Here is a 12,741-nt window from a genome sequence, read left to right on the forward strand (position 1 = left end):
ATGGACATCTCATTCATGAGCTCGAGGGCGTAGCGGAAGCATGGCGTATCTACTGTTCCCAGTTGTACTCCAGCCCACGTAGCGACACCGAAAATGCAGATCTGGAATGGGGAGCACTCGAGTTGGAGCCAGAAATTATCCGCTCAGAAGTGGCAGATGCTCTAAAGCGACTAAAACCAATGAAGGCACCAGGGTCAGACGATATTACAGCGGAGGTCCTCATAGCTCTAGGTGAGAAAGGAGTAAGCATCTTGCACATGATTTGCAAATCCATCTGGCGCACCGGCGTATGGCCTAATGACTGGACAAAATCTATAATCATACCCCTACACAAAAAGGGAGCAACAACGAAATGTGACAACTACAGGACACTCTCTCTTATATCCCACGCCAGCAAAATCCTCTTGCACATTGTGAATAATCGCCTTCGCTACTACCTAGATTGGCAGATTCCACAGGAGCAAGCAGGATTTGTGAAGGGCAGAGGGACGCGCGAACAAATCCTGAACGTGAGACAGATCATAGAGAAGGCATACGAATTTGACACACCGGTGATATTATGCTTCGTCGATTATAGCAAGGCCTTTGATTGCGTAAACTGGCAACATCTATGGCGGGTACTTGGCGAGCTAGGCGTGCCACGACATCTTACAGCACTCCTCCAAACTCTGTACTACAACAGCCAAGGAGCCGTCAGAGTGGAAAAATGCTTGTCGAAACCCTTCAGTTTTGAAAAAGGTGTTCGTCAGGGCTGCATCTTATCTCCGATCCTCTTCAATGCATATGGAGAGTACATCATCCGTAAATCTTGTGATGACTGGGACGGTGGTGTCAGCGTGGGCGGGGTGAAAGTATCAAATCTCCGTTATGCAGACGACACGACCCTTCTCGCTGCAAATGAAGAGGAGCTAAAGACCATCTTGGAGAGGATAGAGCGAGTTAGCAACGACCTAGGCCTATCTATAAACAGATCCAAAACCAAAACCTTGGTGGTTGATCGCTTCAACAAACTACAACTCAGCGATACACTCAATTTAGAGGTAGTTGACAGTTTCACATACTTGGGATCAACCATCAGCAACAATGGATCCTGCGAAACAGAAGTGCGAAGACGCATAGGCATGTCCAAAAATGCCATGACACAATTGAAGCGAATCTGGAAGGACAGAAGCGTCTCACTTAAAACGAAACAAAGGCTGGTTCGCACTTTAGTGTTCTCCATATTTCTGTATGGCGCAGAATCTTGGACTCTCAGGACAGCAGACAGACGTCGCATTGATGCGTTTGAAATGTGGTGCTGGAGAAGAATGCTACGCATCCCTTGGACAGCCTACAGAACAAACGCATCCATACTGGAACAACTCGAAATAAAGACCAGGCTGTCCACTACGTGTCTTCAGAGGATCCTACAATATTTCGGTCACATCTCAAGGAAGCAAGGAGATAATCTCGAAAAGCTGATTGTGACCGGAAAAGTAGAAGGAAAAAGACCTCGTGGTCGCAACCCTATGCGATGGTCAGACCAGATTCGCGCTGCCCTTGAGTCAAAGAGGCTGTACGATGCTCTGCACACTGCTGAGGACAGAGCCCAGTGGCGCAATATTGTGAACTCAAGTGCAATTCATGGAGGAGGTCACGACCCTCAGTAATGAGGAATACGAAGCAAGGAGGAGGAGTAGAGGTTTGCTAGCACTTTCTACCAGACACCCTACAGACTAATTAAAATAATTTAAGAAAATGCGTTAAAACCAAATAAGTGGCTAAATATAAATGTCAGGACAATAAATTTATTACGACCACAATCTAGATTTCCACGAGGCATAATAATAGTGGGGTGTAATTCTCATTTTGAAACCCTGTCAGTTGCAGGCTACGCAAGTCACACAGGAGGGCATTCTAAAGCAGAGCGGCGTGAATGGCAAATAAATTAGAATAGACATAAAACCGGAACGGTGAAGGGGAGTTGTTAATACGAGAAAGGAAACTATTGTCACCCAAAAGAACCACGGTTTTCCTAGAGAAGACGATACACTATTTGTGCCATTAATGTCAATACAGACCATTCATGAGAATAGTAATAGTGGGACTTATATTCTGGAAAACGAGATTTCATTCTGCGAGCTCTGTTTTTACGAAATCATGAGCCTATTAATAATTATCAATCGCCGGCCGTATCGTAAAGGAAACTCCGTGAAACAACCTACATATTTCCAAAAAAAAAAAATTTTCAGGTGGCATCATCTGTTGGTCTTGACAAAAATATTTATTTCAATAAATCAATACGTATTTGCTATTTTCGCTGCTACCGTTTATCTTTTATTTTGACGACTGGCACCAAGACAATTTAAAACACGTTCTAATTAAGTCTTCAGAAAATATTGATACTATTCGAGATTAGCTACAACTTAATTTGCAATGAGCATTTATTAACAATTAAAGTTCATTTATGTCTATAGGCGTTGAATGTGTATTTTCTACATAATGTTTTGAAAACTACAGACGTGAATGTGTCGACGAACTCCTAAGTCAAAAAGACGAAATAAAATCAACAAATCAGAACATCCCGATTTACATTTTACACATTGTCTAACATAAACATGGACAAAACAGACCCACAATAAGAGACAAAAAACTTACCTAAAGTGGAAGAAGACCTCCTTGTTGTGATCGGCGGTTTCGATGAAACCAAAGCCGTCCTTGAGTGCAGCGATGAACCCCTGCATGAAGTTGCGGGGCCCGGAGCCGCCGTTGGTCGAGTTGCCGTTGGTGAGGCTGTGCTGGATCTGTACCGCGCTCGCCACCAACTCCTTGGTCCGTCGCACCTGGACGATACGAACACGATACACTACGTTTGCATTTGTTTGCCTTAATAAGTATTTTAATACTTGTATTGTATTGTGTACTTGATAAGTATAACTATTGGTGATCGGGTGAGCAAAAAAATTTAGACTGTTCAAGAAGTATCCAGTTAATCATATAAAAATAACCACTAAATATTAAAAGTTTGATTCGTATAATATTAAGGTATCTATATCAAGATCTTCAATTGCCGATTTTCAGAAAAAATCTGGATTGACCTAATTTATTGACTAAATTCGATCCAACGTAAAGTTATATTTGGGTTGCATTAGTCAGAGGACGATATTTTATATTAAGGGGGGTGTGTAAAGTTAGTGTAAATTCTAATTCATGATACGTATTGTTTATTCAATACAGTTTTATAATATGCTACTGTCGGGTAGTTTAAAATTACATGAAAAAATGTAAATCAGTGTCTTTTTTTAATTAAAATTAAAAAATATCAAATTCTATAATTAAAAAAGTAAGATTAATGAGAAAAGTGAATAACTGAGAAAAATAATTTCGACGAATTCTTTTCGACTCATATTACACTAAACATATTTTCATCATTAAAGTTGACCGGGACAAATTTATTGTGTGTCAATTACGTAGGTACGGCCAACATTTTCAATTATTCAGTTTTCCTCCTATAGAAATTAAATTTGATCGTGCAGTTGCTACCTGGTAAATGTCGAAGGTAACTTTGTCTCCCACGCGAGGCAGCAACTTGGTTTCGCATTTTTTAGCCGTGAACGGCAGCGTCTTCTTCATGTTATTAATTTGGCAAGTTATAATGCCATTGTAGTCCTGTTTCAAAAAGAAAATACATTATACACAATGTTTGTCTTTGTAGAGAGAAAAAATATAAGTTGATAAAGATTGGTAAAAGAATGAATACCTAATACCTAAGGTAGTAACTTCATACGATTTATGAAGGAAATAATAAGAATGACCTAACGAAATTGAAAAACATTGAAATCAGATTTCTTTAGGTACATTACACCTGCCACTTCCTTTTACTTTTAACAATCAAGGACAAAGAAAAGTGGACAGTGTTGTTGACGACTGAAATAAAATTTAAAAAAATAATTGAAATAAATTTGACAACGTAATAAATTGGATTTTTAAAAATACCGAAGACGATAGGCATCTCCGAATTAGAATGGCACTCACAAACGGTGAATCGTTCAATCGTACATTGAGGATAGATCCAATCATACGAGTATGAGGAGCACTCGAGGAATCAGTGCACTAGTATCGCTTTCAAACCCCAAAGGACGAACAGAGGTCATATCGCAGATTGCTTGGAGGTCGTAACGTAATGAAATAGACATAATATGTTATATTATATTTACTTATATTCGACTATTAAAATAATTGGCCAAATAAAAGTCGAAAATCGTCGAATAATAGCGGTTACTTGTATTGCAACGCTCGTTTATTTTTGACTTCTGTTTTATTTGATGCTATAGCGGCTAACCATTATGCATACTCTGTAGAAATTTCAAGTGTCTATCTATTACGATATATGGGGATAGGAGCCCTGTGACGCACAAACGGTCACACAGCGGAGGCTTAGTAATAGGGTTCAGTTTTTACCCTTAAACCCAAAAAGAGATTTTATTTAGAAGGTATCCTCATAGATATTTTGCATAACTAATGTTATTCCAAAAATTATTAGACTTTATAAGTGTAATTAGCGAAAATGTATGTATATTCAATTTGATCACGGCAATTATCCTAAATAGAATAATAGTAACCAACTTAAATGTATTTTTTAATAAAAACATATTTAATCAGTTATTGGATTAATGTTACTAAAGAGTAATAAGTATCAAAGGTACGCCCCGCCCCGCCTTGCCTACATACTTCCCTACCTATAACATATTTCCTCGAAGTTTTTTTCGTATTGGTTTAGAAAATCCACTTGTACTTGTAAATATTTCTATTCAACTTCAATACTTAGGTGTATAAGTAACCTACCTAATAAGTACACGATTCATATTTAAATGCCATGAAGGTAGGTACCCCAAATAGTTCCAACACTCCATGAAGGTCTCAAATCCTTAATTTAATCCGGACAAAGCAATCTTCATTGCAATCTTAAAGAGCCCAATATAATAGTTACGTGTTACTTTTCTATTGACAATATTATTTAGGTCTCCAAACAATCAATGATGGTAAGAGAGGATAAAATTGTAACTTGAAGTCGTCAGCCCATCATTGTCTTAATACTGGGCGCAGATCTCCTTTCAAAGTGAGAAGAACTTAGCCTTAGTGCACCACGCTGATTAACAGCGCACTGACTCATTCCACTGGTTCGTTTGAAAAAAAATGAGTTATTTTTTTTACAAAACCAACAAGTAAGTGTTGCTGAAAAGAGTGTCAATTAAGTAATTTTTATTATTGCATGTTTCAGATATGAAATAACACGGTACGTATCATTTTGTCTCAATCATTTTATTTAAAGACCTCTCAGGCATGTAGCTTTTCATGACATTTTCCTACATTACTTAACAACATAGTAAAACATCACGCAAGCAGACATCAAATGATAATTAACTTCCAACTTACAATACGTGTGATTGACGTGAAGGACGATGGTACAACTTTATTAACTTGTATAATCCGCGCCATACTTTAAGTCCGCTCTGACGTTAATGCGCGCAGGTGTCACTCAGAGAGTCAATGCGGTCGAACACAACTAAAAGCATATAATCTGTAGCCACGTAAGGGCACCCTAGCGCAGCTGTGTACCCGCGGTTGAAAAAGGGCAGCGCACGGATTTTGGGGGTCCCGCGCTGTCGTTGTCCCGCTAATATCTACATTTTGTTATTGCGACGGGACTCGTTTCTATAATCGGAGCGGACTAACAGTTTGGCGCGGACTCTAAATGTATTGTGTACGAACACTCACGGCCGGTGTCCTAGTGGGGCTGGTGGAGGAGGAGCACAGCTGGGCCTCCTTGGTGACGACGCCGCGCACGCCGCGCTCCATCAGCGTCTCGAACTGCACCGTGCCCGCCGGCAGTTGCTTGATGCGGATCGCCGACTGGCGCGTGTTCATGTTCGAGAACGTAGACACCGGGTCCACGGTGAACTCCACCTTGCGAACCGAAGGCAAATATTGCAAGCTCCAACATCGACGGCATGCCTAACTAGGGTTTCTGTAGACCAACTTCTTAACCTTTTCGTCATAATGTACCGCTTAGCATACGTTTTGATTCCAATACATAGTGCAGAATTAAAAGTGCATATTAAAATTGATAAATAAGAGAGCAACGTCCATAAATTCGAGTAGTCACGAGTGATTCAGAGGCGCTGCTCTAGATACAATAAAGTACGAGGCAATATCGATTTTTTCTGAACTGATTGAGATAAAGGTTAGAAGCCAACACGATGGCCAGAAATTTCAGAGTCGTCAAAAAAGCTTTAAATAACGGTCGTCACCAGTTGCTGTTCCGGTATTGCTTCGAATAATAAGTGCTCATATGTACGTAGTATGTTACGAATTATCTTGTACCCGTATTTATAGTGTTATTTTTTACTTTTTACCTTTAATATGAAATGAAACAGTACATTTTTTTATGAAATAAACATTTAAAATTAGTATATATCTTACCTCATCGCCCACGCTGAGTTCATTTCCATGACGAAGAACTTCGGTCAAGTGGAAAAACATTGTCTGATCGCGTTCCACGCAGCGAATAAATCCAAACCCTTCCCTCAGAGAACACACCACGCCCTGCTCCCTCCTAACAAAAAAAATAACAGACGATTTAGAATATAAAAATGATTTGTAATTAATAGCGATAACTCTTGAACATTCGATATTACCTTTCGCCAGACACATTGAATGATTCATCCAGCAGAGAAATATTAGTCGCACGTTTTAACTGATCTCGTCGATCAATGGCCACTTGAAATTGGACCCAGTCTCCATGGCGAAGAGTAAACTCTCCACTTTGATCTTTTTCACCGAATTGTACCTAGAAATTAAAGACATTAGCAATATTGATCATTATTAATTGTTGCGAGATATTAAAAGGCAAAACTCACAGAGCGTTTTTATCCCACTTGCGCAAACACAGAACCGCGACACGTATAGAAATATGAAAATGTAGATAAATTATAGTTATAGTTTTCACACCGCGATGTTTTCGCAGCGACGCGATTGTCTGCTGTTACCGCTGGAAGGGTGGGTGGGCAAAATACATCGATTACTTTCCGTCCCACGTCTACTTTATAGGCGTGAAATTGCGGTCTCGTGTTTTGAAATAGAACAGTGATTCCGCGTACGCGGCGAAGGATAACGCTCCGTGAGTTCTCTCGCCAAGGCTGTAAAAATGTCCCTATACCTCTACTTCCGAGTGATCAGCCGCGCGGTACCTAATCCGCCCTGGGAGCGGTTCATTTTGGGCAGCACGTGGCAAATTTCGTTCCAGCGGCTTCAGAACTTGCCCGCGCATAATATCCGGGCTTACATCCTCAAACACCACCGAGCCCGCTGGCAGTTTCGTTATGTTACAAGCTACTTCTTTCCCCTAAAAATAGAAACGAATAAGTCGACGAATTACGAAAGGCAATCGGGTTGTGTTGACACAATCTAGAGGGATGAAAAATAAAAGACAAAAATAGAAAGCTTCATAAGTTACAAAGAAAGATGTTCATTTCACAATATTACTCGTTACAAACGAGGGGAGCCGTCCTAAATTAACTTAAATACCGTTACTTCACAATGTTGCACAACACATTGCTTATTTCTGAAATTTAGAAACAGGGATAAAAATATAATACCTTAGATATCGTCATATTGTTACCGTATGGTTTCCTTATTTTTAGAGGTATTTCGCGCGTTTAAGAGATAAGTATTCACAACATAAAATATATTAATAAAGCGATAGGATTAAACGTCATTATTGTCGACTAGCTGACCCGGAAACTTTGTACCGCCTCAAAATCTATTTATCAAATATATTTCATATAAAATATAGCCTATGTTACTCGTGGATAATGTAGCTTTCGAATGGTGAAAGAATTTTTAAAATCGGTCCAGTAGTTTTTGAGCCTTTTCATTACAACCAAACAAACAAACAAAGTATTCCTCTTTATAATATTAGTGTAGATGACCCTTGTTACGAGCTCATCCGGCTGGATATAGGCAGTCCTCATATACCCCCTCCCTTTTTAAGTCAACACGTTATCGTATCTTGGCGACAGTAGCAGAGTAATTTGTGTTAATTTAACAAAAAATATACTTGATTTAAATTAAATAAAAAATAGACAAGGAATTATTGGACAATTGAATTATTACAAGTTACTTACATTTCTAGTCTGAATAATAAATTCGACATCGTCTCCCAAACCCAATTCGTCTTTAAGCTTAGCCTCCGAAAAATGGAAAAATATTTCCTTTACAACATCAGCCCTTTCAATAAATCCGAAATTTTCTTTCTTAGAACAAACCACACCATGATATTTTACTGGGTGTGCTGGGTTTTCGAAACGGACATGACAAGCACCCAGTGTGCCTCTGAAATAATAAAAGCAATAATGCAACACTGATGCCGATGCAGTCTGACGTATTTATGAATATCATTAGTCAAAGGAAAATCCGTAAGCATTATAATGAGCATCAGTATCTCTTAAGAGATAAAGTGTAATTAGTAATGTGACCCAAAATGATTCATGATCATAAGTTAATTAAAACTGAAATCGTTATCATTACCTTTGGTTGGTCGCAATCTGGAAGCTAACCGCATCACCAGAGCGGAGCGTTACGTTACCCTCAACATCATCTTTCGTGTAAGGCAAGAAAAAGCATTCGCCTCTATTTTCATATGAAATCCTACCAGTGTTATCACCAGAGCCCTCTCCTTTGACCTCAGTTGTTACAACACCTGTTACTCTCGCTTCACTCAACACTACTTCGGGTGCAATTTTAGTAACAGTAGAGGCTATAGGCTTTCCCGTACGTCTATCATACGTCATTTCAAATTCTACAGGATCACCAATTTTCAGATGCTCAATGTTACCACTAAATTGGCTGAAGTGGAAGAATAGGCGAGCTTGTCTCTCACAGCATTGAATAAATCCATAAGAATGCTAAAAAATTGTACCATCATTACATATTAACTTAATGGATAAAATTAAAAACATAATGCATACAAAGCACTGTACAAAGCTTACCAGTAATTTTTCAATGATTCCTGTTTCCCTGATGGGTGGGTGATTCATAGAATCATATTGAGAAGTATTGTTTGATGATGAAGAGAATACACCAGCAGAATCGCCCATGGGGCAACCATCCAAGTTGTAATTTCCAAGTGGGAAGCGGTTCCCACCACCTGACTTATTCATATTATTATAATTATCCCTTGGAGTGCTTGGATACTCACTGCTGTAAGTACCTTCATAACAAAAAAATATTACATGTTGACAAATATAAATTTTGAAAAATATATCATTCATGGACTATTTCAGCAAGACAGATCATACCAATCATAACGAGGACATCAAGCCATATAGTAATTATGCTAAAGTAAAAGTTTACTAATGTATCAAAAAGGAAAATGTTGTATATTCTAAAACATTTGTATAGTACAAATATTCTGACATGTAATATTTTAAATTATTATCATCATAACATAACTCTTCATACGTTTGATATTTTTATAGGATTTTGCTTTAATGCCATGTGCTCTCATAGGAAAAAGATGTCAGATATGGTAAATTTGATACTGAAGCCAACTTATAAAATACAAATGCAACAATAGCACCAAACCAGGATATTCAGAAACAAACCAAATTCCTCTGAGGAAACATAGCAGGAGCTTCAACCACACTGTTACAAATTTACCAAATAGATAAACCTACAAATTCTTCTGTCATTAAACTCACACCCTTGGGCAAGACGGAAATTGAAAATAAATACTTAGGAGACAGAGCATTTGAAATAAATAACCAAATATGACATTGGAAAAATTACAATACATTTATTATAAGCATGCCAAAAACTACAACAGTTTGACATCTATTTGACATTCCAGACATCTATGGGTACCATTCCAAACATTATATACTTGTGAATGGAAGCAGTTAGATGAATGGCATGAACGGAAAGAAGAATCTTAAATAAATCAAAAGGAAAAGACATAAAGAAGACTTCAGCATATGCACAACTATAAATAATATAAAAGCTCCTCTAAAAAATGAGAAAGGCTTTCAAACCTTAGGCCAATTGATACAATCATACCATTTTTTAAAACAAGTTACCTAGATGTCACATTTGATCAACAACAGAGTTAGTCAAAACTATGTTAGGCAAGAACATATGAAACCACCTGTGGCAGAATACTTGCGAACAGGTGATAATCCAGGCCACAAAATACATCATTAATACTCAATGGTCAATGTAGGCTCAAACATAGTATCAGAATTGGAAAGTAGAACATTAATTAGTAAAAATTTGTTGACCAACAATGTCCTCTGTATATACTTTCAGTAACTGATTGCAATGAAAATTGTGGAAACACAGCACTAGACTTTCAGTGTATTGCACGGTTCATATTCAAAGTTTAGATTGACATCTTTGAAACCATGGGTGTTACCAAAAAAGATATTGCTCACAGAAATAGTCATGATATATAGTGACATGACATGTGTGTGTTACTATACACACTGATATATAATAATAAATATAATGATAATTATGTTGCCATAATAGTAATAATTATAGTGTGGGAAATAACATAACCACCACATCTATTGTCCATTAATTGTGACCAAATGGATCCTGGATGGTTATGAAACATAATAACTTTTATTATTATCTTACTTTAAATATTCCCTGTGTGGGTGTTATTATTCAAATGGTAATAAAAAAAATGCTATTATTGTAGAAATGTGGACACTATTAGAAGAATTTTTTTGACTATTGTCAAAATGCCACATAAGTTTTGCATTGTGATGTATCAAGAATTTTATTTTAATTTACTACAAATAATGGGGACCGTATCTTATTCAATTTGTTGAGACAAGTTTAATGACCATTAAAATAATTTATAATGAAACAGTTCAACTCGGTAAGGGGCTATCAGGGCAGGATGGGTCATTTTCATTTTTATTATCTAATTAATGAATAATATTAATTGAATAAAAATGTGAAGTACAGATAAAAATATCAGTTACAGAGATTTGAAAGACAGAATTACAAAGAATTGTCTGAAAAAAATCAATATTTATGTAATTTTTACAATAATTACCCACATCACACATTATTTTTATTAATAGTACAGACTGTAACTTAGAAAATAAAGTGTTGTGCAAGTATCCTTAAAAAACGACATTTTTAAAACCAACATTTATAAAAAGAAATATGCTAGGTAGAGTTTGATATATGACTCGGCATGTGTTGAAACTAAATTTTGTAAATTAAAAAAATAACATTTAGGGGCAGTATCACTAGGCTTGATGCCCTCGGTTTGCTAGTTACCTATAAAAATACAGAGAGTAAGAATAAAAAATAATAACCAACTAGAAAGAAAAGAAAAAATAAAAACGCTCACCAACACGGAAAGCTTGCTTAGCTTGCATGTTAGAATGCTGAAGATCTAAAATGTCTTGCAAGGGTGAGGGGTGTGAATCTGGCGGCTGGAACATTTTCCACTGAGGATTACTGAACATTACCTTTTAGTCTTCTTTGTATATAGGTCCAAAATATCCAAGGATGTATGCGTTTATCACAGAAAATTATGTGGCGTAAAATTCCCAGTAGCAGTTAATTTCCAATCAAATCACATTTTCTCCTCGTCACACCCATGTAATCACAGAGTCAGTAACACAAAAACACTATGCACACACCGTAATCACTTTATTTTGAAAATAAATCTATTTTGTTACACTAAATCCTCAGATGTCTTCAATGCTTGCTGAGCCGGAGTTGGATGTGCATGGACTTGTTCGGCTGTGGTTTGTTACACTCCTCTACCTACTGCAAACACATACTTATCACACATGACAGCTTGGCAAATTTACACTTTCATTATGCTAACTACTATCCCTGTTTCAACTGGTCTTTATAAAAAATATGAGAATAAAGATATTTACTTTCAAATACTCTCAGAAAACTTTTTACACATTTCTAACTATCAATATTTTTGAAAACTATTGTCTTTATTTTAAAAATTTTGAAACCTTGTAATTTTTTATAAGATTCCCTTGTCACTTGTAGGGGCAAACCCAGTGATGATAACTATGATTAGCATTGAACCAGTTTAAGGCGAACAATGCTCTCAATTACAATTCCTCGCGATCAGCCGCATTTAACTTACTAAAATTATATGAAGTAAAATTTAAAGAGAAACTGAAATAAAATTTCTTAATAATGTCTTTATAACTGTTCTCGTAACATTAAATTATAACAAAGTTTCATATCGAAATATTGTTCTACATTTTATTATTGCTATCTAGGTAGGATAGGCTGTGCTATCGGCGGACGGATCGGCCGCCGATGTGCAGAAATTGTAACGCCGTTCGCCAAGGATCAGCAGAGACTCAGGTCAATGCCCAAAATCCAAATACTAAACATAACAACTCACTGGATGCGTTTTCAAATAAATTTATTCAAGTAAGAGTGTAGAATCGTAAACACATAGCCAAGAAATTAACAAATCTCACCACGACACAGCACAGCACTGACGACATACCGCCATATTGAATGTCAACATAATCGCAACTTTGATCCAAAAAGATTTTTTAAATTTTGTAAGAAATTACTGTAACGAACTGCAATAACCCTTTGTGAAAATATTACATTAGTACTGATCGAATAACGTCAAGGTATACAATTTTTAGAAATTTTGTGCTTGTTTTTTTGTCTAAAGACAGAAACCAATCATAG

At 37.0% G+C, this 12,741-nt stretch overlaps 1 protein-coding gene across 7 annotated transcripts in view; it reads right to left on the bottom strand.

Moving 5' to 3' along the window:
* The window catches only part of Unr (cold shock domain-containing Unr), a 35,169-nt gene extending 22,428 nt beyond the window's left edge, over positions 1–12,741 (bottom strand). For 2 of the 7 annotated variants that reach the window (XM_073074575.1, XM_073074572.1), the window contains exons 1-11: positions 12,519–12,741; positions 11,408–11,832; positions 9,030–9,250; positions 8,569–8,945; positions 8,166–8,373; positions 7,199–7,384; positions 6,678–6,829; positions 6,463–6,595; positions 5,758–5,946; positions 3,523–3,648; positions 2,638–2,822 (exon numbers count right to left, since the gene is read on the bottom strand). In XM_073074575.1, coding sequence (XP_072930676.1) covers positions 2,638–2,822; positions 3,523–3,648; positions 5,758–5,946; positions 6,463–6,595; positions 6,678–6,829; positions 7,199–7,384; positions 8,166–8,373; positions 8,569–8,945; positions 9,030–9,250; positions 11,408–11,525 — 1,895 coding nt within the window. In that variant the 5' untranslated portion in view covers positions 11,526–11,832; positions 12,519–12,741. Of the gene's footprint in view, positions 1–2,637; positions 2,823–3,522; positions 3,649–5,757; positions 5,947–6,462; positions 6,596–6,677; positions 6,830–7,198; positions 7,385–8,165; positions 8,374–8,568; positions 8,946–9,029; positions 9,251–11,407; positions 11,833–12,439 lie in introns of all 7 variants that reach the window. The other 5 variants (XM_073074577.1, XM_073074576.1, XM_073074574.1 and 2 more) reach the window with 4 other exon arrangements.

The sequence above is a fragment of the Epargyreus clarus genome, unplaced genomic scaffold (assembly GCF_041222505.1).
Source record: "Epargyreus clarus isolate Ecla_fem2 unplaced genomic scaffold, WU_Ecla_fem_2.2 ptg000007l, whole genome shotgun sequence".
Lineage (NCBI taxonomy): Eukaryota > Metazoa > Arthropoda > Insecta > Lepidoptera > Hesperiidae > Epargyreus > Epargyreus clarus.